General features: G+C 33.1%; 1 protein-coding gene across 1 annotated transcript in view; it reads right to left on the bottom strand.

Annotated features, from left to right (window-relative positions):
* Positions 1–449: 449 nt before the first annotated feature.
* The window catches only part of LOC145291327 (uncharacterized), a 222,039-nt gene continuing 195,422 nt past the window's right edge, over positions 450–27,066 (bottom strand). The window contains exons 12-14 of the mRNA XM_080137081.1: positions 11,859–11,933; positions 4,663–4,803; positions 450–960 (exon numbers count right to left, since the gene is read on the bottom strand). Of these exons, the coding sequence (XP_079993207.1) occupies positions 797–960; positions 4,663–4,803; positions 11,859–11,933 (380 nt within the window). The 3' untranslated portion in view covers positions 450–796. The remainder of the gene's footprint in view (positions 961–4,662; positions 4,804–11,858; positions 11,934–27,066) is intronic.

The following is a 27,066-nucleotide window of genomic DNA, read 5'->3' as shown; positions in this document are numbered from 1 at the left end:
ATGGACGTTGAAGTCACCACAGATGTGGATGTTAGCCGAGAGATGTGCAGACAGGATGTGGTCTATTTTCTCAGATATGCTCTTAAAGATAGTAACTCCGCTGTTGTGGGGCCGATAGAGGCAAATCTGAAACTGTTCTGAAACTAAACATGGCTTACACTTCTAGATGTTTTAAGATAGTTTTTCTTTTTAATTTTCATTTCTCAAAAATTCACCTTATGTAAGTAAATGCAAAGATTTTTTATAAATAAATTCATAAAAAGGTTTCTAAATGAAATGTATTTTTTATATGTTATTTTGTTTGCTAAAATAAGTTTGTAAACTGTTTCAATCTTTAAACTACAAAACCAACCTTTTTTGTAAACAAATAGTTTTAATTAAAAAATGCACATTTTTCATTAAAAGAGTATCTAAAAAAATTAAAAACAAAACAACATACAATATTCTTAATTAAAAAAAGTTTATTTACAAAACAAAAAAGGTCTATTTACAAAACAAAAAAAGTTTTACTGAAAAATTCTAAGGGGCGTGTGCAAATATTGCTCGTTTACTGTTTACACATTCAACAAGCAGAAGTCAAAGAACTGGTAACGACCCCAATGCATTTTTTTTTGTATTTGCTTGTTCTGGGGTGCCTGAGATCTAATTGAACAAAAGTTTTTAATTTGTCCTCTATTTGTTCAATAAAACAAGAGAAAATATGCAAAATCATTGAGAAAAAATAAGAGAATGACAATTAAGAGAAATATTTCTTTTAATGAAAAATATAATGCTGTTTAATTTTATCAAAACAAAATTATAGATTGATCTGACAACTCACTAATTCAATCTGTTCTTTTAAGATATTCAGATCCTCTAGGTTTAGACTTTCATTATCCAATTCTGTTTGAGTGAAATCATTGTTGACAGAATAACTATCTGAACAGGAATCAAAGGAAAATATATCAGGAACTTGGAAACCTTTGTTAAAGAATAGAAAATAATGCAAGAACAAAATTAGATGATAAAAATTGAGCAATAGAAAAGAACAGGAAAAAAATTATTAATGATTCACAATTTGTGTTTAAAAGTATTTTTCAACATTACTGCAGAAAATATTGTTATGAAAATATTATGACACATAAAATAAAAAGAAACTTGTCTATCACATTTGTTTCAAAACCAAGAATAAAACTCATTTTTTTTTCAAAGACATTTTTATTTTTTTCTTAATTTAGAATTTAGGTGTACATTTTTTGTTTTTGTCTGCTCTTGAGAAAGAACATTAAATATCCATACATTTTAAAAGTAATTAAATTAAAATTAATAATAATAATTCTAAATATATTTTCTTTTATTTATTGACTAACTTCAATTTAAGATGTAGTGAGGTTTTAAAAAAAAAATAATAAAAAAATGTACAGTTAATAAATATAGTAAATAAATACACAGTAACTAAATTGTAGTGGACACCATTTATACCATTTTTTTTACTCAGGTTGCATCAGACTGTCACTAAAACATCACTTGGTGGTCACACACAACAATATCAATTCTTTTTGCTCAAACCAGCAGATTGATAAGTGCAGACAAGATGAATTATCGTTCTTGAGTGTGACAATCTCCATAATAGAACAACACTCTCATACAGCAATCATGTTACTGTCCTATGACACCTGTATATGATAACATTTTCAGACTGCTTGAATGCAAAACTCAATCGGACTCCCCCATACCTTCACAAACTATCCAAGTTGCTGACTGCAATAGACAGTGTCATGACAAGAGCTTGGCTTCATATTCAAAAAACACTGACTCCAACCACTAGATCATATGTACAAGATCTTGCTAGAGCAGCATCCACTAGATCAAAAACTGATTGGAACAGCGGTCAGTATCAAATGGTGGCAACCACTGCAGCACACATTCTCCATGCCAAGCTGATTACACGTTTGATGCCCACCAATTTTTCTATTCTCATCACAATTGTGCTAGATCTATAGCTTCAAATTCTTCCCAATTCCAAATGATTTACTGCTATTTTCAATATGGATGAGATAGTCCTATGCACAAAATATAATTTTTTATTAAATGCTAAGGCGTAAAACCATGGTTTATTACTTGAGCACAAGGTTCACTAACTCTTATACAGTATGCAATTTCACTATTTTGATATGTTAGATGTCCTTTATTGGCTGCAACCAGCATGCATCTTCAATGTTCCCACAACTGAACACATGTTCATCAACACATGCAACTTCCTTGTGGCCACATCCCATTCTTCCTGGGCAGAATCCTGGTACTCCACCCAAGTGAAATTGTACATTATCATACATCCCAGTGAAGCCTTACTGATTTTGTCACCCTGTGCTTCATTTAGACTCTGGCATCATTCTGTAACTTCTCTGGATTCTTATTAGTCAGTCTATACAGTTCAAAATGATTCCAAAATGGATTTGCCACATTCAGGGTGAACCTGTTAGACAATATCTTTTTTCTTTCATTGTATCTAATACAGCCACAGAGATTTTTGAACATGAACCTGAATATATCCACCCTCAACTCCGCAGAGCATAAAAATAGGAAGTAAAGCTTTATGGTATTTCATATTTAGTGGTTATTGTGATTTTATTATGTTTATGGTTTATGCTTTTGAGATGTGCATTTATAAATACAATTAGATGTATTATTTAATACTATGTTCAGTTTTGCTTAAAAATAGACACTAAATCTGCCTTAACAGTAAGAAGTTATAAATGAAAACAACCAAAATTGTTTCATCTCCTATAAACTGAGAGAAAGACTTTAAAAACGAAACCCGATGTTTCTTAAAATTTATCTTTTCTTTTTTAACATATTATTTATTACCATCAATAAGTACTAGCAAATATATGCACTCTCGAAAAGAAAATATTTATGTTTTAAAAAAGAAAAATATGCTAAAACAAATATTTTAGATTGTCATCATCATCATCATCATCCGTTTTATCTTCTTATCAGCAGTCTAATGTTTTCTTGCAGGTGAGTTTCCAAGCTTGGCGGTCTTGAGAAATTCAGTTTAAATTCCATTATCTAAGATTCATATTGAAGAAAAATTGGATGCATATTAATAGTTAGTGGTGGAAATGGAGTACAAATGGATTATTTTGGGGGAGAGCAACCCAATAAGAAATTATTTACATTGGATTCGAAGACAACCGTATTATAGAAAGCTGGAAAGCAGACCAGTGGAACAGAGTTCCACAAGCAGGCAGTTCTAGGAAAGAAGCTTTGCTTCTGGAATTTGCATTTAGATTTAGGCACAGATAGAGTGGGGAAAACTGTTGATGGTGGTTGTAACTAAATGAGTGTTTTTTGTGAAACGTTGTGCTCATACAATATGCCATACACCTTAGATTGAAGCTCAGATGAACATTTGCCATGAAAATAACAAGAGAGCAGAGACAGGCTCGCAATGTCTCTTCTGTGAAAAAGAGGTTGCAGAGTAAAAAAAAAAAAAGGGCATCACTTACTAGGTTTCGGGGCTGGATAGGATGCTTCAAGCAGCTCCCGCCCACAACAGTACTCAATTTTAGGACACATTTGGTTCTTATACAGGTAGAGGATTATGTCAGAAGTTAGATACCTTCTGACGCATTAAAATAACGCAATCATTTTTCCAGCAACATTGGCAACAGATTTGATGTAAGTCTTCCATTTCAGGTCAAGAGTAAAAGTCAAACCCAAAAGTTTGTCAAAACAGGGAGCTTCTTTTAGATGAGAGCCATTCATACCAATATTACACCAATATATTTCTCTTGCATCTGATACAGCACCATTACGCCCTTTTCAGATATGGAGTTGAATTGCATTTCATTAATGCAAACTTGTTCTCTAATGATGCCATCAGCTACTCAATAACCTCCATCACTCGCTCAAGAAATTTTACGCCTATGTCATTGCATCTTATCAAGGTGTCAGCTTTACCTTTATAGCAGTTGATGATGTAGCTTACTAACGCACTCTTTTCACATGTGATTGTGTTTGTGAAGTTTGATATGATTTGATAACCAAGTCTTTCTGATGTTTTCAGCATCTCCATAACAATCACAGAAGGATCTGCCAACATTTTTTATTTTCTTCATGGACATCTCCGTCATATGAGTTGGTTGGTTGTTTTTGTTTTACGGCATATCAACCCTTTCCGGGTTATTTAATGCCGAATCCAAAGATTTTGAAGAAAAATTTTTTGAATAAAGTATATTTGTTGTTTTCACGTTAGTTTCAATTTAACCCATAGTTGGGACCCTAACAGGTACTACCACTCTGGGTCAGAGTGGACCTGGGAGCAATGGTAATTAAAGGGTGGCTTCACACTCCCCAAAGCCCACAAGCTAGGGCCTCACCACTGGATATAGTTTAAGGTCATATCCAGGATCCCCATTGAGGGACTTTTACCCTCTGCAGGGGGGCAGTCGGCGTATTCTAATGCCCCACCGACAGGGCCCTGTCATATGAGATTTATCTCTATTGATGGACCTCGAACTGATTGTACTTAAGGAGGTCAGGATTCAAAAGAAATTCGATGTTTAATCCCAAAAGATAAAATGTGCAACTTATGAAAAAAAATAAATTTCTATGAATTTCAAGGGAGCTAATGAGAATTTTTTCCTTATATTTGATAATGATATAATGGTTAAATACCTTCTGTGATCAGTTCCTGGCAATTGTCTGCAAAGGCCTGATCTTTCAAAGGAGATTTATATTCAAGCAAAGAACTAACTGGAGTTGGTTCATCATGGAAATGGATGGCTATTCCAAGTTCTTTCTCAGCTGATTTGATTTCTGCAGGAAGCCAAGGAAACAAAAAAGCAAAAAATAGATTTAGTAAATGTCTCTAAAACAGTCGTAACCAACCTTTTAAATATTGTGACCCAATTTAGAACAAGCAATCAGGAAATGACTCCAATCCTTAAAATATCTTGTATATTCATTCTTTTTGTACAACAAACTACCATATATTGCGATTATTGAATTATAGACTATTTATTTGTGAAGCAACTATACATTCCACAAATTTATGATTAATTATAAATTTATTCATAAAGAATTCTAAACCAGCTACAAAAATTATTTAATTGCAAATCAATTAAAAATTATTTGAACACAGAAATTTCCACCATTATGTAAAGTATACTTATGAACTGACCTTAATGAAATGGGTGGTATTGCAGTTTTTTAGCAAGCAATTCCACATTAAATTGATTCCAATACTTGCTTTTAATGATGAGAAGTTGGGAGAATGCTGTTTCATAAGTACATTGTTGCGAACAGCAATAAATTCCTTATTGTGATTTCTGATATTACTAAAAATATTTGGAAACTTTTTGCCCCAAATTCTTGTAATTGCAGTTTATAAAGCGATAATTTAGTTTCAGAATTGTTTTTTAGTTCAATAAATTCTTCTTCTGCTGATTCAGGGTCATCAGATACACATTAAAAGGGTTGATTGTAAAGAAAGATTTGCAACATTCATCAGGAAGATAACTTCTTATTTGAACAGTAAAATTTTCTAAATGCTGTTGTCATCAATATTAATTTCATTTACTGTTTCTTCAACAAATTGGGCAAGTGTATAATTTCTTATTGGTTAATTTTGGTGATCCAGAGTTTCAAATTCATTTTAAAAGACAATATCTTTTCAGGTGAAGATATTATCTTACTTTCTTTACTATGTAATCATGTATTAATATGATTAAATATCTTCAAAATGTCAAGCATGTATGCCAATTTGCATAACGTAAATTCATTTGTGAATAATGATTCATATTCGCTTAGATACATATATGTTATTCTTCATTTCATTGTATTGTTTGGTACAAATAGAAATGATAATTTATTTATTGCTTCAGAAGCGATTATGAAACATACAATATCTTTGGTACATGGAATAAGATTCTCAGCTATTGTGTGTGGTTTTTAGCATATGCTATTTTTAATGTAACTATGTGTTTCAGTGGCAGCTAAATTTTTGTTTTTAAATCATCCACTTTTTTATTTATTTTTTTTTTAATTTCTATTTTCACCCCAAACAAGGCACAATTGCCATTTTGATATAGGGGCTACTATCAGGGACATGTTGCAGGGATATTATGTAAGGAGTTGAGCAACAAAATGTCTGTTTACATTATACTTGAATTTTTACATGTCAGTATAGTTGGGAAAGCAGAATCCTGGAAGGGAGTTATAAAGACTCATAGTTCTGGGGAAGGAACTATTGGAGTAGAAAGCCTTCTTACATCTCGGGATCTCTACTGTGTAGGGGTGGGATTTTGCTGCTTGTTGGGTTTGTCAGGGGTATTTACGTCGAGGGGGTACAAATGCTTGGAACTCGTTGGAGCATTCACCACTAAAATACTTGTAGAACAGGCAGAGGGACGCAACAGTTTGTTGATGGGACAGAGGTTGAAGCTTAGATGACAGCTAAGGACCTATCGGGTTGGTGATTTTCTTTTGAACCCTATCCAAGAGTGGGAGACTAGCAGCAGATGCACCAGCCCAAATGTGACAACAATACTCCATACATGGGCGAATGGTGGCCTTATAGAAGTACAGATACTTTCAGGTGTAAGTAGCTTTCTAGCATGGTAGAGAGAGCCCACCTTCCTTGCAGCGGCTGTGGCAATGACCTTAATGTATCCATTCCAAATCATAGCAACTTTTTACAAGTTTTATTTTAAAAACGTCAATACTTTAATCTTTCAAGTCAGTGTGCGTAGTTTGGATATGCCTTTGAAGTTTAGCTGATTTCATAGACTCATGAGCAAGAACTTCCAGATATGACATACTACAATCTTTTCACATCTGCAATAACTATGTCAGTAAATCCATACTTCAAAAAATCATTGCTATATTTTCTTTTTCTTACACTCATTTTTAAATCGTTCAAACAACACTAGATAAATGAGAGGAGCGACACCAGTGGTGCAACCAAAACAAATCAGAAGCCAAACACACAATTCATAAAATAAACCAAATCAAACCATCACTTATTATTTCACCTCAGGAAGGGAAGAAATATTAATAAACTCTGGACAAAACTTACATTAATCACAAACTCTGTGCTAATAATTAGTATGCAGTCTCATCGTTTACGAGAAAATGATAAGATTCTATTTTATTTATTTTACTTGTACTTATATATTATTCATATTTATTTATTTTATTTGTAAAAAAAAAAAATTGTAAAAAATGTTTATATTAAAAAGTATTTGTTATTTTTAATAGGACCATAATTTTAAGAAGCATTGTCATAGTTTGGCAGCAGAGTTTCATATCAAACACACCACGTAACATTGACCACATAAGTAAACTTTAGGCTCATTTTTTATTACAAAATAAATTTGGTTTGATTTTTTTTGATTTTTTTATTACATTTTCACCCCAAACAAGGCACATTGCCACTTTGATGTAGGTGGCTGCTATCAGGGACATAATCTACAGGGGGACTATGTGAGGAGTTGGGCAGCAAGATGTCGGTTCACATTACACTTGAACTTCTGCATGTCAGTACAGTTAGGGAAGAAACTATTGAAGTAGAAGGCTCTCTTACATCTAGGGATCTCTACTGTGAAGAGGTGGGATTTGCTGCTTGTTGGGTTTGTCGGGGGTATTTACGTCGAGGGGATATGAGTACTTGCAGTTCATCAGAGTATCCACCGTTAAAGTACTTGTAGAACAGGCAGAGGGATGCTACATTTCCTCGATGGGACAGAGGTTGAAGCTTAGATGACAGTTAAGAACCTATCAGGTTGGCGACTCTTTTGAACCTTGTCTAGGAGCGAGAGACTATTAGCAGATGCACCAGCCCAAATGTGACAACAATACTCCATACATGGGCGAATGGTGGCCTTATAGAGGTACAGGATATTTTCGGCCGTTAGTAGCTTTCTAGCATGGTAGAGAGAACTCACCTTCCTTGCAGCAGTCCTGCCAATGCTCTCAATGTAATTGTTCCAACTCATGTTTCCTGTGAACGTTAGGCCGAGGAGTTTAAAAGATGTGCTTTCAGATAAAGAGTCTTTGGCCATTGCTATTGGTGGTAGAGAGGGTTTCTTGTAATTATTGAAGGAAACAAGTTTAGTCTTGGCAGCATTGAAGGTGACCATCCATTTTTGTCCCCATTCCACTACAGATTGGAGGTCATCCTCTAGTGTTTCTGCCATTTCTTTAGATTGTTCCAAGATTTCAATATATAGATTGTTAATATTATATCCTCCTCTTTGTTCCCTCACACATCGACACACACTCAAGTAGAATATGACATAAGGTCAGTTTAGTGTATTAGAAGGAAGGGGGAAGGGTAACATTTTTCAACTGTCAGGATCATTTAAAAAATACCCGTTTGATCAACATCCACTTTTCAAAGGTATCAGAGCGGCAAGCACAAAATACTGGCACAGATACTACACTTTGAAACAGATTTATTTTTTTCCTTTCTGGTCATTTCTTGCTTTTATCATAAACCTCATTTACTAACTTTAAAAGAAAACAAATCTATACATATAACATTATATATTTCATTAGTTTTCGAGTGTAAAATATAAATTTATTCTTATAATTGACATCTTTTTATCTTTTCAATAGTTTAGTCATTTTTCTTTTATACATTTTCAAATTTAAAAATCATATCCCAATTCCCATGACTAACTATTCATGGCTATGATTAAAAAAAAGTGTCAGCAGAAAATATTGTAGTAAAATACTTAAGAGTTGTTTTTAGAATAGTCATTATTACATAAGTATATGTTCAAAATAAATATATTAATACATAAGTATAGATTCAAAATAAATATATTATTATACATAAGTATATGTTCAAAATCAATATATTATTACATAAGTAGTAAGTTATAAAATGTATATGGCGATTAAGCTACACTGAATATTCCGCGTTTCATCCACTCTAGGGTCTTCAGATTTATGGCATAAGCCTGGAGAACCCTAGAGTGGATGAAACATGGAATATTCAGTGTAGCTTAATCGCCATATACATTTTATAACTTACTAACTAGCTCTACCTATGTATTGAGCACTTTTGAAGTAAATATTAAAGTTTACGCATAAATCTATACTTTCGTATATTAATTTTATGTGAGTAAATTAAGTAGTTATATTATTACATAAGTATAGGTTCAAAATAAATATACTATTACATAAGTATATGTTCAAAATAAATATACTATTACATAAGTATATGTTCAAAATAAATATACTATTACATAAGTATAGGTTCAAAATAAATATACTATTACATAAGTATATGTTCAAAATCAATATATTATTACATAAGTATATGTTCAAAATCAATATACTATTACATAAGTATAGGTTCAAAATCAATATATTATTACATAAGTATATGTTCAAAATCAATATATTATTACATAAGTATATGTTCAAAATCAATATATTATTACATAAGTATATGTTCAAAATCAATATATTATTACATAAGTATATGTTCAAAATCAATATATTATTACATAAGTATATGTTCAAAATAAATATACTATTACATAAGTATATGTTCAAAATCAATATACTATTACATAAGTATAGGTTCAAAATCAATATATTATTACATAAGTATATGTTCAAAATCAATATATTATTACATAAGTATATGTTCAAAATCAATATATTATTACATAAGTATATGTTCAAAATCAATATATTATTACATAAGTATATGTTCAAAATAAATATATTATTACATAAGTATATGTTCAAAATAAATATATTATTACATAAGTATATGTTCAAAATAAATATATTATTACATAAGTATAGGTTCAAAATCAATATATTATTACATAAGTATAGGTTCAAAATCAATATATTATTACATAAGTATAGGTTCAAAATAAATATATTATTACATAAGTATATGTTCAAAATCAATATATTATTACATAAGTATATGTTCAAAATAAATATATTATTACATAAGTATATGTTCAAAATAAATATATTATTACATAAGTATATGTTCAAAATCAATATATTATTACATAAGTATATGTTCAAAATCAATATATTATTACATAAGTATATGTTCAAAATCAATATATTATTACATAAGTATAGGTTCAAAATCAATATATTATTACATAAGTATATGTTCAAAATCAATATATTATTACATAAGTATATGTTCAAAATCAATATATTATTACATAAGTATATGTTCAAAATCAATATATTATTACATAAGTATATGTTCAAAATAAATATATTATTACATAAGTATATGTTCAAAATCAATATATTATTACATAAGTATATGTTCAAAATCAATATATTATTACATAAGTATATGTTCAAAATAAATATATTATTACATAAGTATATGTTCAAAATCAATATATTATTACATAAGTATATGTTCAAAATCAATATATTATTACATAAGTATATGTTCAAAATAAATATACTATTACATAAGTATATGTTCAAAATAAATATACTATTACATAAGTATAGGTTCAAAATAAATATACTATTACATAAGTATATGTTCAAAATAAATATACTATTACATAAGTATATGTTCAAAATCAATATATTATTACATAAGTATATGTTCAAAATCAATATATTATTACATAAGTATATGTTCAAAATCAATATATTATTACATAAGTATATGTTCAAAATCAATATATTATTACATAAGTATATGTTCAAAATAAATATATTATTACATAAGTATATGTTCAAAATCAATATATTATTACATAAGTATATGTTCAAAATCAATATATTATTACATAAGTATATGTTCAAAATCAATATATTATTACATAAGTATATGTTCAAAATCAATATATTATTACATAAGTATATGTTCAAAATCAATATACTATTACATAAGTATAGGTTCAAAATCAATATATTATTACATAAGTATATGTTCAAAATCAATATACTATTACATAAGTATATGTTCAAAATCAATATACTATTACATAAGTATATGTTCAAAATAAATATACTATTACATAAGTATATGTTCAAAATAAATATATTATTACATAAGTATAGGTTCAAAATAAATATATTATTACATAAGTATATGTTCAAAATCAATATACTATTGCATAAGTATATGTTCAAAATAAATATATTATTACATAAGTATAGGTTCAAAATCAATATACTATTGCATAAGTATATGTTCAAAATAAATATATTATTACATAAGTATAGGTTCAAAATAAATATACTATTACATAAGTATATGTTCAAAATAAATATACTATTACATAAGTATATGTTCAAAATAAATATATTATTACATAAGTATATGTTCAAAATCAATATATTATTACATAAGTATAGGTTCAAAGTCAATATATTATTACATAAGTATATGTTCAAAATCAATATTACATAAGTATATTTTCAAAATCAATATATTATTACATAAGTATATGTTCAAAATAAATATATTATTATCTAAGTATATGTTCAAAGTAAATATATTACAAATTAAATCATAAAACGTCAAATAAAGTGCATTATTTTTATTAGTAAAAGAAGGAAAATGAAATCTTAAAATAATGGAAACAAATCTTCATTATTCAAATATTAATTCTAAATTTATTTAAAAATAGACATTTAAAAAAGGTAATTATTTACAGAAAGATCTCTATCAAAACAGAAATATTTTTAAATGGCTAAAATAATACAATTTAATTTCAAAATAAATAATTATTCATTTCAAAACTTGAATATCTACACGGTGTTCTTCAGAAGTAATAGGCATTTTTTATTTAAAAAAAAATAAAAGAAAAACACAAAAGAAATCAACATTAAATCTAAAAGAAAATAATAACCTTCTTCAAAGTAACACATTTTGTTCACATTTTCCAATTCTTCAAACTTTTCATAGAATGTGCCGAATAAATTATCTAGAAGAAAAATAAAGATTCAATTTTCATCAGAAATGTATGTGACAACTATTTTAAAAGCAATACTACTTTAGTATATATATATATATATATATATATATATATATATATATATATATATATAGTTAAAAGAGAGCTAAGATAATCAAGTATATATATAGTTTTGTATGTATTTTAAGAATTTCTCAATATTCAACAAAAAAAAACAGTAACAGTGTTTATTAACAATAAAATAACTATAAATTAAAAAAAAAAGAAATATCACCAATAGTAGTAATAATGTTTAATCTTTAGCTGGAGTGAGAATGAGAGCAAAAGAGAAATATAGAAATAAAAAGGGACTAATTTTGAATTTTGTCTTTATTATTTTAAATTTAATTGCCTTTGTAAACTCACTTTTTTCCATGCAAACAATCTAACTTGATCTCAGTAGGTGACACTAAGCATCATATTGTTTTCTTTTATCCAGTGTATGTGTGTGTGTGTAAAAAGGGTGACAAATATTAGACAGTGTAATAGGACAACCGTCCGGAATGTACATTTTCACATCATTATTAGGTGAAATGATGAGTCAGGCTAAGCATACAGGGTGAACAAAAAGTCCTTGGACCAATTAAAAAGTGGTTTATTAATAGAAAATTACAAAAATATAAATTAAACATGAATGAAAATTATAAGTTAGGAAACCAAGAATAAATTCAAATTATTTATTTTCAATGTGATGTCCCTTCCTTTTGATTAGACGTCCAATTCTCTGTCTGAAGTTACCAACCGAGGCACGCAGCGTTTTTTGAGGTATTTTAGCCCATTCACTCAGAAGAAATGTCTTCAAAGCATCAACACTGGGATGAGCAACAGAACAGACCTTTACCTCCAACAAAGACCACACCAAAAAATCCATGGGATTCAAATCAGGCGATGCAGGAGGCCACATCTCCTTACTCCAGAATCTTGGAAAATGACGTTGGCACCAGTCCTGAGTTTTTCTAGAGGTGTGGGATGGTGCTCCATCTTGTTGGAAGGTGAAAGGCTGATCTATGAAGTGTTTCTTCATCTCTTCAAATGCTGGAACAAAAATATCGTTAATGTAGCGATCTGTGTTGATCTTAACCCCCTGCTCCACGAAAATCAGAGGCGACTTCCAAGATTTGGAGACTGCAGCCCACACCATGAGGGAAGACGGCTTTTGTTGGCGGAAAACTATTCTCACGGAGTCATCAATGTCTGCTGAAGATTTTGCGTAAACTCTGTCGTTCTGATTGTTAACAGTTGCTTCAATTGTGAAGAGTTTTTTCATCAGAAAAAACGATCTCTCGCTCTGCCCTGCCAGCCTTCAGTTCTTCAAGAAGAAGCTTTGCTCTTTCAAGTCTCTTGTGCTTTTGGGCAGGTGTGAGGCACTGTCTCTTTCTCATCTTGTAGGGGGACAACAGGAGATCATTTTTTACGATGGTTCTCATCGAGGTCACGCTCACATTCATGTCTTTAGCCATTTGTCTTGCAGATCTCTTCGGGTTCCTCCTTACCCTCTCTCGGACAGCTTTAATCACCTTCTTTGTTCGAGCAGTGCGAGGTCTTCCACTCCTAGGACGGTCTTCAGATGTACCAAGTTCCTTAAATCAGTTCACATGATACACGGTGGATTTAGCCACTTTCAAGAGCTTAATAATCTCTGAGTTTGTCCTTCCCGCGCAATGGAGCTTAATTATGGCCTCTCGTTTGCTCATTTTTCTGAAAGTTTAAACAAAATTATTTTAATATTTTTGTTGAAAATAATTAGATCAATAGTTAGACTAAATACTTACTTCATTCAAAAAGAGAAAAAGTGATTTTAACAATATTTAATTTTAAAACTAAAAATGGTCCAAGGACTTTCTGTTCACCCTGTAATGTTAAAGTTAAGAAATTGGTTAGAAATTTGCAAAAAAATAAAGAAAAAGATGCATAATAGCATCTTTTTCTTTATTTTAATCAAAGAAAAAAAAAAAAGAATTCCATAAACTTGGTTTATTTTTATGGCTTCCCATCACTCTTTCAAATTCTGAGCTTGACTGGTTGACTGATTGATGGGTTCACAATGCAGGACCTTCTATAAAGAAGACAGAGTTAATAAAATTAAAGTTACAATTAATCAGAAGTAGAGCTAAGGAACAGGCAGTCCTTCACCCTACGCCCAATGTAATTGTCTGTGTAGCCCTTTACAGGCAGAAATAGGTTTGAATTCTCTTGCAAAATAAGAATTAATATTTTAGTTGAGAAAGAAATAAATAATAAAAATGGTTTCTTATTACTGATAAAATAACTGTGTGGTGATTTCTCTTCTCCAAACAAAAGTTTAGTTTTCATCGGGATGAGCAATCAAGTAATTATAGCAGTGTAAGAAAGGGTGGGGAGATTTTTTATATGTCAATTGAACTTTGATAAGAGCCAGTTAGTTAGTTGCAGTTGATAGAGAAGCATCTCATATCTTTTTTTTAAAAAGGGAGTCATCACTTATCCAGACCTAAGGGCTACTCAAGAATTAATGAGTGCATTAAGAAAAAGAGTGATCATTAGTGGTGAAGTTGGGTAGAATTTAATTACTTAAAGGGACGGCTCAACAAGAACTTGTTTACACTGGCCTTGAAGACAACCATATCATAGTCAGCTTAGAAGCAGACCAGCTGAACAGAGTTCCACAGGCAGGCATTTCTAGCAAAGAACTTTGTTCATGACATTTGTGCTTAGATTTAAGCTCAGATAGCGAATGCGGAAAATTGTTGATAGTGGTTGTAGCTAGATGAGTACTTTTTGTGAAAGTTATGCAAGGGGGGGGAACCATAGATGTGACCTATCATGAAAGTAAAAATAGAGCAGAGCTAGGCTTGCAACATCTCTTCTATGAGAAAGAGAAAGAGATCCCCTGTTAAAGTTGGAGATCGAACTTGATGGGGTTTTTTTCTATATATTTAATTATGTCCTTTGTCTCAAGTAGATATTCAATATGGCATCCGGCCAACAGTAACAGTAGTATTTGTTTCATGTGTGAGGATGCCCACGGATAAAATATAACATAAAACCAGTCGTTGTGTTTACTCTGCAACATCTTTATTTAGTACTCTTCTTACACGGTCACCTCCAAGGGGTGTTACTCCAAACGGTGTTACTCCAAACGGTGTAACACCCGTTGTTCATGCAACATCTTCCCTTTTCTCAAAGAAAGGAGAAAACAAACAACAAAAAAAACGTCTGAACTGAATTAAAATAAAATATATATAAAAAAACTGACCTAGGCATTCATTGGGCAGACTACCCTCCTGCCTAACAGAGATTATTCTGCCCTTCCCTACTTTATTTCGCGTAGTCCCTGAATCTCACAGGATCTCTCACACTCTTCCCGACCGTGTTGTCCGTAGGCTTGCTTTTGTTTGTTCGGGGCTTGATATCATTGGGGGTGGTGTCTGGTTAACTCCCTCTCCCAATTCACCTTCATACCCAGGTTGGCCTGTGTCATCTCTCTCTTCTATGCCGTTACCTTCATTCCTGACTATTTCGCTCTGCACTCCGCATGGCTGGTGAATAACGACCCTATTCCGTCGATATAGCTCCCCATTCACTTTTACATTGTATGACCGCTCATCCAGTCTCTCCCATACCATTGCCTTCTTCCACTCTCTCTGACCCTTTATGTGGGGTTTCATCCGTACTACATCTCCAGGGTGTAACGGTTGAAGTGGTTTCACTTTGTGGTTAAAAAACTATTCTTGTCTCCTGCTGTCTCGTTTGACACACTTTTTGAGGTTTTTGGCCAATTCTGGTCTGAGTAACTCCTCTCTAGTTGGGAGAAGCGTTTTTGTTCTCCTTGACATCAGCTTCTGAGCTGGTGATAAGAGACCTTTAGATGGTGTATTCCTATGATCCAACATTGCTAAGTATGGATCAGCCTTATCCTCCATCGCTTTCCGGAAAAGGTTCTTTTCCATTTTTACTGCAGATTCCACTTTCCCATTCGCCTTGCTATTGTATGGACTGACAGGTGTATGTATAAAACACCATTTTTTAGCAAAGGTGGAAAATTCCTGGCTGCTAAACTGAGGCCCATTATCAGTTACCACCTGATCTGGTATTCCACGTCGTGCAAAATGATGTTTCAGTTTGGTTACTACTGTCTTAGCTTCTGTATTTGGAAGATGATCAATTTCCCAGAAGTTGCTCATGTAATCCACAGTACAAAGATAGTCTCTATCTGTAAACTTAAACCGGTCCACTCCCACTTTCACCCAGGGTCTGTCAGGAACTTCATGAGCCATTAATGGTTCGGCTGGATTGGCTACTTCGTATTTTCTGCATGTGGGGCATTTTGAAACCGTCTCTGATCTCACTGTTCATGTTTGGCCAATACAAACATTCTCTTGCCTTTCTGCAACATCCTTCTATTCCTAGGTGTGTAGAATGCAGCTTCTCCTTCAGTATAGCCCGCTGGGTAATTGCAACCACTACACGATTACCCCTGAAAATTAACTCATCTTGTACAGTCATTTCATTTCGTATACCAAAAAACGGTCTTACCTCTGGGTCAAGATGTATTTTTTCGTCTGGCCATCCCTCCACAATTACTTGCTGCAACTGCTGCATGCTTCGGTCTTCTTTTGTGGCTGAGCGCAGTTCAAGCAACCTCCTCTCTGTTACAGGAATGTATTCAGCTTCCTTGACATCATCTTCATTGTCCATATCTTCGCTGTTGACTCCGTGGATATATGCCCTTGATAGCGTATCTGCAAGGAACATCTTCCTACCTGGATGGTACAGAACGGTAGCATCATAAGCCTGTAATCGCATCAGCATGTTTTGCAGTCGTTTGGGGCATTTTCCCAACTCTTTTTTCATGATAGCTTCTAATGGCCTATGATTGCTCAGTACCGTTATCTGTCGACCAAACGTATATTGATGAAACCGTTCGGTAGCATAGACTACTGCTAGCAGTTCTTTTTCAATTTGCGCATATCGGGTTTCTGTGTCAGTCAGCGCACGGCTGATAAAGGCTAGAGGTTGACCTTCCTGCAGTAGTGCAGCCCCCATACCCTTCTCACTTGCATCACATTGAATGACCAAAGGTTTGTTGGGTTCATCGTATCTCAATACTGGTGCCTCACTCAATAACCTTTTAATTTTTTCAAAAGCTCTTTCATGAATTTGGGACCACGTCCATGACACATCTGCCTTCACTAAATTCCGAATTGGGGCCATCAGGTCGGAAATATGTGGCAGAAACTTTGCCAAGTAGTTCACAAATCCAGCCAATCTTTGCACGCCTTTAACATCTGTTAGGCATGGCATCTCTTTGATAACTTTTACCTTCCCAGGGTCAGGAAGTAACCCATCACTGGTTATCGTGTGACCTAGGAAAGATATAGATGTTTGTCGTAGATTCAATTTTCCAGCATTCAATCGAATCCCACGATCACGGCATCTCTGCAACAGTTTTCTCAGTTTTTTGTCATGATCAGCTGTTGCTTCCTCCATTGTTTTACCTTTCCCAATCACCAGAAGATCATCTGCTTTGTTGATCACACCCTCTAAATCCCAAATATTGTTAAAGAAGGCCTTTTGAAATATCTCTGGAGTTGGAGTAATCCCAAATGGTAAAACCTTCCACCGAAACCGACCAAATGGCGTGGTAAATGTAGTTAAACGACTGCTGACTTCATCAATTTCAAATGCCAAAATCCATCTCGTAAATCCAGGGTGGAAAATACTTTGCTGTCAGCCAGTTCTGGCAGCAAATCATCCAATGTAGGTAGGTGGAAATGTTCCCTTTTCAACGCTTTATTTAGTGGTCTTGGGTCTATGCAAATCCTTAGATTTTCATTTTTCTTCATCACCAATGCCAATGCACTTATCCATGGAGTTGGCTCACTTACTGGTTCAATAACCTTCTTTTTAACCAGTTTCTCCAATTCAATTTTTAATTTGTCTTTCAGTGCGACTGGCACACTTTGTGCTGCATCTATATTTGGTGTTACTGCTGTACCCACCTCCAAATGTACGGCTCCAGGTAACTGACCCAATTCCTCCTTAAATACATCCCTGAACTCGTTTATAATGCTGTCAGAGTTCTGGCTGCTGGATTCATCCACTTGGGAAATTTTGGCTATCATTTTGAACTGATCCTGGTTGATTGTGATGAGTGCCATCTTCTGAATTGCATTTGCTCCTAGTAAAGGATGGAAATGCTCTTTTACAATGACAAACTTAACTGCATATTTTTGTCCAGTTTTGGGGTTTATCATTTGATGCGACACTCTCCCAATGACTTCACTTCTGTTCCATTCCACATGACCAGTGTCTTATTTGAAGGCTCCAGTGTTTTCCCCATTACATGCTTCTCATTCAGTATGTTTACTGATGCTCCACTGTCAAGCTGAAAAATAATTGGCTTTCCTTTCACCATCATTTCCGCTTTTATCACCTCATGATTCACAGCGTTAACTTTTTCTTTTATTGTTACACTATCTACCTGCCCATAGTCTGAAGAACTACTACTGTCATCTTGATCCTCGTATTGTTGCGTTTTGACAGTCTGCATCTTTTTCCGTGCTAGTCTGCATTTCGCAGAAAAATGATTTTTTCCATTACAGTTGTAGCATGTCTTGCCAAATGCAGGACATACTTCCTTGTTCGGTCTATGTTGCAGTGTACACGCTCTGCATTCTCTCACAGTTTTTTCCCCTGGCTTTTTCTTGTGTCTGAACTCCACTCGGTTCACTCTCTCAGGCCTTAGGATACTGGCTTGTAACGTAGCATTTTCAGACAGCTTACAAATGTATATACATCTTTGTAAATCCAGCTGTCTTATTTTAAGTAACTCAGCTTGTGTTTGAGGGTTACGTATTCCCAGCACTACTTGATCTCTGAGTACTGAGGAAACGCAATTGTCACAAAAATTGCACGTTTTTACTAACGTCCAAAGTGCCGTAATAAAAGATTCCACTGTCTCTGTTTCTCCTTGCTTTCTTGTGTGAAAAACATAACGCTCGTAAGTTTCATTTGTTTCCCCTACAGCATATTTATCAAACGCCTGAATAATTTCCGTAGGCGTTCTTACATCTTCGGGCGTTGAAAAGTGAAACCCATAGTACACTTTCAAAGCATCATCCCCTAACGTATGAAGCAAAAGTGCAGTTTGATATTGTATCGACTGGGTTGTCAGATACGTAATAATAGCATAATTATGCCATTTCAGCTTAAATAAAGGTATATTTCTTCATTGGAATGCAAAACAGTTCCTGCTATCAAGGAAGAAATCGAAACTAAATTGCAATCGGAATGGAAATAAAAGAAACAAAAATTCTATTGAGGAAACAAAAATCCAACGGACAGACAAGGTAGGACAATGCGTTGCTTCAAATGTGGTTCTATTAGGCATTTTGCCAGAGACTGTACTGGTTTTAGTCCTAGAAATATTAATACTCTTGTGGATTCAAACTAGATCCACATCTCATGAATTAATTCCGAGTCCTGTTATTGAACATTGATAAATGATTCTAATATAAAAATGTTCAATCTTGTAAAAGAGACACTGAATATGGTAGTGTTGGATTCGGCCTGTTCTAGAACTGTTACTGGAGAATTTGGGTTTAATGTATTTCTTGGTACATTAAATGACTGACTTTTAAATCCAACAGGACATTTTGTTTTGGTGATGGAAAGGAGGTAAAGGCAATTACAGCAGTTATAGGAGGCATAAAAGGTGTCAGAGGTTGAGATCATTAAAAATGATTTATCCTTGTAAAGTCATAAATCAATGGAAACTGCTGGCATGATACTAGATTTTAAAAGTGACAGCTGTAAGATTTTAGGCAGATATATAAAATTGCAAAAGACAACTTCCAGACATTATAGTCTCCCATTTACAAATATGCTTTTGCGGGCAGAAAAGTTACTAAACATTGTGTTACATTGAAAAGTAAAAATGCTAGAGAATAGAGAAAAGAACAAAGGCTGAGAAATTACATAAACAGTTTGCTTATGCATCAAAAGAGAAATTGGTATCATTGATGAGAGGCAATAGGGTCTTTCATTATAAGGAGTTTTTGGCTCTTATTAAGGATGTCTGTGATTCGTGTCCAATTTGTTTAAGGCTTAGAAGATCCCCTCTTTTTCTGGCGGTGGGATTGATTCTTGGAATCCGATTTAATGACGCTATATGTATGAATTTGAAAGAAGATATAACCAATGCTGGATTTTACTCCTACTTGACACATCCACTAGGTACTCTGCTGCCAGACTGATTAAAACCAAGAAAAGTGAACAAATTATTTGCAACGTATTTTTAATGTGGATAAAAGAAAAAAACTATAAAGGATGGCATGGCCCTGCTAAAGTTGTGAGTAAGGAGGGTTAATACGTATTGATTCAACGTTCTACAGGATGCATCCATGTTACCTGATGAAGGTAAACAAGGATCTTGGAAGGCCAAGGAGTAAAGAAAATACAATTCCCTTAAATTAGATGAATGAAGTCTTGGAAGAGGAAGTTGAAAATAAACATGATGAAAATTCCAATAGTAACAGGGATGAACTGATAGACAATACTACAATGTTAACAGCCTCTGTTAAAAAGATTAGCAGGTGGAGACCCTTGATTTCACCTCAGCATTTTTGCAAGATGATTTGCTACAGATATTTCTTAGACCACTATCTGAGTCATATCCAGAGTCACAAGTGTGGAAGCTAAAAAGATGTATTTATGGATTGAATGATGCACCCCGTTCATGGTACAAGAGAGTTACTCAGGAATTAACTAAACTAAAAGAAATGGTAAGTTCATATGACAATGCATTGTTTCTTTGGTATGATTTATCCAAGAACTTGATGAGTATTCTGGCAATGCATGTAGATGACTTAATATTTTGTGGAAATAATTCTCTTAAAAAAATGTGATCTCAGAATTGAAAAAAACATTCAAGATTCGAATACATGAAAATGGAACCTTCAAATTTCTGCGATTGTGCATTAAACAGAAGATGGGATTATTATAAACCAAAACAATTATGTGTCATTTATTTCTCCAATAGATATAAACAAAGGAAAAATGATGAGTGAAGAGGAGAAGTGTTGGAAATCCGATAACTCTTGTCTTTTTATTATCTCTTCATGTTGTAACAATCTCATAATCCTTTGCTTGTGTTCAATAAAATTTCTTCTCTCTATCTGTCTATACGTGTTGTAAATTTTTTCCTTGGAATTTCTGTTTATTTCTTAATCCCTTCCACTCACAATGAAACTCGCAACAGGTTATGTGCTCAGTAGAGATAATAGAAACTGCTGGAGCAGATTATTATTCTAAGGAGATGAAGCAAACTACGAAATTTTTAAGTTAAATGACTTCCAAAAATTACTCCGCAAACACAACGCAAAACACAAGACCTCAGCACCATACTTGCCTCACCAAAACGAAACTGTCAAGAGGAATTGGCAAATATTATTTTAAATGGTAAGATGCATGATCGTGGAAAACGGCTAAACCAAAAGTTTATGGACTTATGCTGTTATGAAATCTGCAGTTGTACAAAACAGGTGCTTCAACAATCATTTAAAGCAGACTCCCCATTATGAAATAACCCAGAGAAAACCCTATCTTTCAAAAGTGCACATCTTCATCCTGGTGTGTTATACCTACTCTAACAAAAGAGGAAAACTAGATCCAAAATATCAAATTAAAAAAATTTTTTTTTCTTTTTGTCAGACACGACAGAAACAGCCCAGCATACCTAGTCTGTTACTCTCTTGTGGAAAACATTCTTTTTGGAAGTCTTTTTTTACTCTGTCGACGCACTGCTGGGATGTGTTAGTAAAGTACACAGGTCTTACAGTGAAAAGATTATCCACAACTCGTTGGAGTGCACATGCTGATGCAGTAAAGTCAATAATAATGAGGTTTAAGCAGTTTGTAAAAGCTATTGAAGCTCTGTGTGATGTTAAAGAAAGCAACGAGAGGTGCTGTTGCCAGCTATAATCGACTTTTCTTTTATTGTGTTCTTGTTTTTCTGGAGTGACGTTACAAGTAAACGTAGCTCAGAAGTACATGCAAACACCAGGTATTAACTTGGACATGATTGCTACCAAACTAAGGGCTCTCAAGGTTTCTTTTTAGAAGAGCAACGTACAAATGTCATTGACAATGTCGCCCAACAAGCACTTGCAAAATATGAAGAACTTGATATCTCTACAGAGAGAAGAATCAGAAGAAAAAACAGACTGCCAGGAGAGGAGGCAAGAGATGCTGGATTGTCATTTCAGCAGGAGACAAAGTAAGCAATGTCAGAGTGTCTGGATTGTTTCCATATCGAATTGGATATCAAAGTGCAGGCAGTGAATGACATTTTGTTGACTTTTTCTGCCATTCAGCCAGATCATATTTTTTGTGCTGGCGAGGAAGAAATACAATTGTCTGTTGCCAAGCTCACAGCTGTGTATGATGAGCTATCTGAAGAAAACTTTTGTCTAGAAATTCCACATTTAACGTGACACCTACAAGCAGCCAAAATAAACTTGGAGGAAGCCAAGCACTGAACTTTACTGCAATTCCTACAGTTTATCATCAAGTGGGACTTTGTTGAGTCATTGCCATATCTTACACTCGCTCTAAAATTCCTTCTGACAACATGTTTCTGTTGCATCGTATGAAAGAAGTTTCTCCAAATTGAAAGTTATAAAAAATTACCGCAGTCAACCATGAACCAGTCGAGACTGTCGGATCTGACTGTTCTGTCCATTGAAAATGAACATACAAGACAAATAGATTTTGACAATGTCATTGACCAGTTTGCCACAAGGAAAACAAGAAAACATTCATTGTAGAACTATACTATCGAAGGTGCATCCTTTGTGAATTGCCGTGTTTTGCATTTAAATGTTCTAAAAGTGAACATTTGCTTTTAAAGATCAAAGTACGATAAGATGTAGCATTTTATGTAATGTTACAATATTTAATGAAAATATTTATTGGGATTTGTTTTGTCCCCACTTTGTAACACTCTTCCATTTATTTTTTGTTTTTTGTTTTATATAAATACAACTACAAACCAGAATGAAAAATGGAAGAAACAAAAAATTTCTTTTTATTTTACACATGTCTATTTCAAATTTGATATGATGAAACAAAACTGTAAAAATAACATAAAATCTTTTTTGGTACTTATGCAGTTTTGTTGCCGCGATTTTTTCAAACTTTCATGAGCATTTCTGCCGATGCAGAAACTCGATGAAGACCAAAACCCCAAATAACGCAAAATAGTTGCTAATGTATATTAAGGAGAAAATAATTAAAACACCACTGGTAATGTTAAACTTTTATTTTAACAAGAAAACGAAAACAAAGTAAAAGAATTTAAACAAAATATGAAAAAATAAATTGCAGATGTCTTTTCATGAAACCTTTTAATTAAAATCTTTTTTATTATTGTTGTTTGGGGACCATTGCTTTTTTTTTTTCTAGGGGGGGACATTGCTAGGAATTTTTTTCTTGTTAGTTAATTTTTTTTGCCAATGGTTAGTGGTCATGTTTATGTTTTATTATTTTTTTTTATGAGCTTTTCAATGTAACAGGTAGGGTGGTTGGCAAATTTTCTTTTGTTGCAAGAGGATAAGTAGAGAAAAGGGTGTAGAGAAAGTGGAAGGAAGCTGAGGGTAAAAGAATTTAAACAAGATATGAAAAAAAAAAATTTTTTGTCAATGTTTTTATGAAACCTTTTAATTTAAAACATTTTTTTTTATTTATTGTCGTTTGGGGGTTGAGGGAGCATTGTTATGAATTTTATTTCTTGTTAGTTATTAATTTTTTTTGGTCATGTGTATGTTTTTTTTGCTTTGTTTTGTTTTTTTTAATGTAGAAGGTAGGATGGTTGGCAAATTTTCTTTTGCTGCAAGATCAGATGATAACTGCCTATTCGTCCCACATTCGATTTTGTTTCTTTGCTTTGCTTCCCTCCACATTCTCTCGACGTGGTTTGTTGTTGTGTATGTAGTAGGGTCAACAAAGTTTATAGATTCATTATCTTAATTATTTGGGAACTTTGGTAAAAATGAACTTTATTCAAGTGTGAACTTTGACAAAAAAATAATTGAATAAAAAAAAATTAATTGAATTTTTTTTGCATCTACTAATTTGAATTAGATTTGCTAAGCAGCTAGGCATATCCCAGTTCTTCTCGATATCTACCCGGAAACGCTTGTGAAGGTTCAGAAAAATCGTGGTGACAAAACTGCATAAGTACCGTTTTTTTTTTTCTTTTTAGTGTACATTTAAATATAAAATAAAAAAATCATTAACTGACAGTTTCTTTTTTTTTTCTATTCTTTTTTAAATGACATATTTTTTCTTTTCTTTGTAATTTTGTTTTTCCACCTATTCAATTATTATTATCATCACTTGATCCTCTTCTATTTTATTTTATTCACTTTTTTTCATGAGTTGATAAGACAGGTCGGCTATTACATGTCTTTATTTTCAAACCATCTTTTCTGGGTTTTACTCACTAACTGATTTTTCCTTTTTTTTCTTTTTCGGCATTTCTATTTGACTGTGTTTCTAATGCCTCTTTTTCTTTTTCATAACAACAATTAATCACTTTATTTATTCATCTATTTACTAAGTGACTCGTCATACTATAAACTTACGTTTTTCTTCCGAAAAAGGTTTTCATACCTGGTTGTCATACAAGTAAATAAGTTTATTATTATTGTAATATTATAAACAGTTGCATTTTAAAAATCTTTGGATCTGAACTGATTGTTTTATCATGTATGATTTTGTCTTTGAATATACATGTAGTAACATACCAGTTAGGAAGTAAGTAGAGCATGCATGAAAATTTAACATTAGCTAACCATTCAGCATAGGTGAAGTGGAGGTCTGTGGGGTGACATTTGAGTGGACCGCGTGACGTTTACTCTAGCTACGCCACTGGATTTAAGTGTGGTTTGCTATTCTGATGCTACCTATGCCAGCTTGATGGATGGTTTCCCATAGGGTGGATTTATCATCTTTGTTTATGGTAAGATGAATAGACTGGCTCCTATATGCTGGTCATTAAAAAAAACTTGAGTAACAAAAGGCCCAGGTGCCTCTGAATGAAGCTGCTGTTACTGGTGTATTGATAGCATCCATGCTATGAGATTTTCGGATTACCCAAGTTGCCTTTGGTAGAAACATTAAAATCATCAAATCTTGGAAGTGACAGACATTTGAGAGCTGATGTAGCCAGGAAATGTTGGTAAAGAAGGAAATCCAAATTGAATGGATCAGGAGACAGGAAGAGGTTGCAAACTGTTTGACAAAGATGGAAGTCTCTACTGAAATTGTAAGAGACTTGTTGGATTAATAACCTGTTTTCTTTGTTTGTTTTTTATAGGGAGGGGGTGGGGGCTTACAACTGACACTAGAAGACACCAGCAATGTTAAAGTTGGAGTTATTGAACTTAGTGGCTTTCTTCTATATATTTTAGTTATATCCCTCATCTTGAGTGGATATTCAATATGGCATCCGGCCAACAGTAACACATGTTTATCCTATGTTGTAGAAAGTACTAAGTGAACTAACTACTAGGTTTCAGAGCCAGTTTTGAACTCTGTCCAAGCTTTGAGTGGTATCTCCTCAGATGCGGCAACAGTACTCCATTTTAGGACATATTTAGCTCTTGTACAATTAGAGGATTGCATCAGGAATGATACACTTTCATGAGAGGTAGAATGACATAACCATTTTCCCAGCAACCTTGGCAACGGATTTACTGTAAGTTTTTTATTTCAGGTTATGAGTGAAAGTTAGACCCAGAAGCTTGTCAAAGCAGGAAGCTTCTTCGAGACAAGAGCCATTCGTATCGAGTGGAGCCAAGTGTGGTTAAAAATGTTAATGGTGAAAAGATAGGAGCTTTGCTTTGGATGCATTAAAATTGATCAACCACCTTTTGCCCCATTGTACCACATGGTCAAGATCAGAGAAGAGACTCAGAGAGACCTTGGTCATTACTGGCCTTTGAAGTGTTGTCATAGATGGAAGTGTCATCTGTGCATATGAACTCAAAATGTGATTTGAGAAATTATTGATGGCAATAAGTTGGGGCCAATCAAAGTATGAAGACACTTGATGTAGAGAAGAGAAAATTTCAAGGTCAAAAACTAACAAATAATAAGTGTAAGATGGATAAATTCCTACCAAGAAAACAGCAATTCTTCCCCCTTTGTCAGAAACATCACATGGAATATGAGGACTAAAGGACAAAATAAAGGAAGGTTCACTCCCTACCCTCCTTTTTGGCTCCAATAAAAAGGGGCAGATTTTATAAATAGACCCCCACCTCCAGAGCAGTACTTTTTCTTGGTACACCACTGGTGCAAGATCATAAATTGATCAGCAGATTTATTTTATTGGATGCATACCCACTACTACAAGTAACTGCATAAATTTCAAAGTTAAGCTTCATATGGCCTTCAAGGCAGTAGGTTAACTCTACCAATTAAATAGAATTATAAATACCATTAGGAGTATCCAATGGGAGGCCAATTTCTAAAGTAATCAACCAATTATATTTAAGGATACAAAGGCCTTTTATTATTTATGATGAATGTATCCGCATCGGCATCTGGCATGTTTACAAATAAGAATTACTATTTTGATAATACTTTCACACTGTGTATTTACTCTTATAGATTTTACAATTTTTTCAAACAATGTCAAAAGTTTTATGACAAACATGAGAAATGTATGTGAGGGGGGGGTGCACAATATTTATAACTTCCCAACAGAAATCAAAATATTAGTTTTGCTTATTTTTTATATTGGATGTTTTCATGCAATTATGTTCATTTCATAGAGTTCTAGTAATTTATTCCAAATAAAAACAGAATCTGAATACGAACTGTTAATATATACTGATGTGAACATTATTGAAAATTTATCACTGTTGATCTTGCCAGGTTTTAATGCTTGAAGAGTTGTTTTCCTTTGACGGTTACAGATTGTGCTTATTTTCAGTGATGTAAGGGCTTTATAACTTGGAGTTATCTCCTCTTTGACTGTATTTATATAAATGTGTGTATATGACATGTCTTCTCTCATTATTGTAAACATGTGAATATATAAGATGTGTCTTTC

The sequence above is a fragment of the Euprymna scolopes genome, chromosome 12, assembly GCF_053919585.1.
Source record: "Euprymna scolopes isolate OS-2025 chromosome 12, ASM5391958v1, whole genome shotgun sequence".
NCBI lineage: Eukaryota > Metazoa > Mollusca > Cephalopoda > Sepiida > Sepiolidae > Euprymna > Euprymna scolopes.
This window is presented reverse-complemented; position numbering and strand designations above follow the sequence as displayed.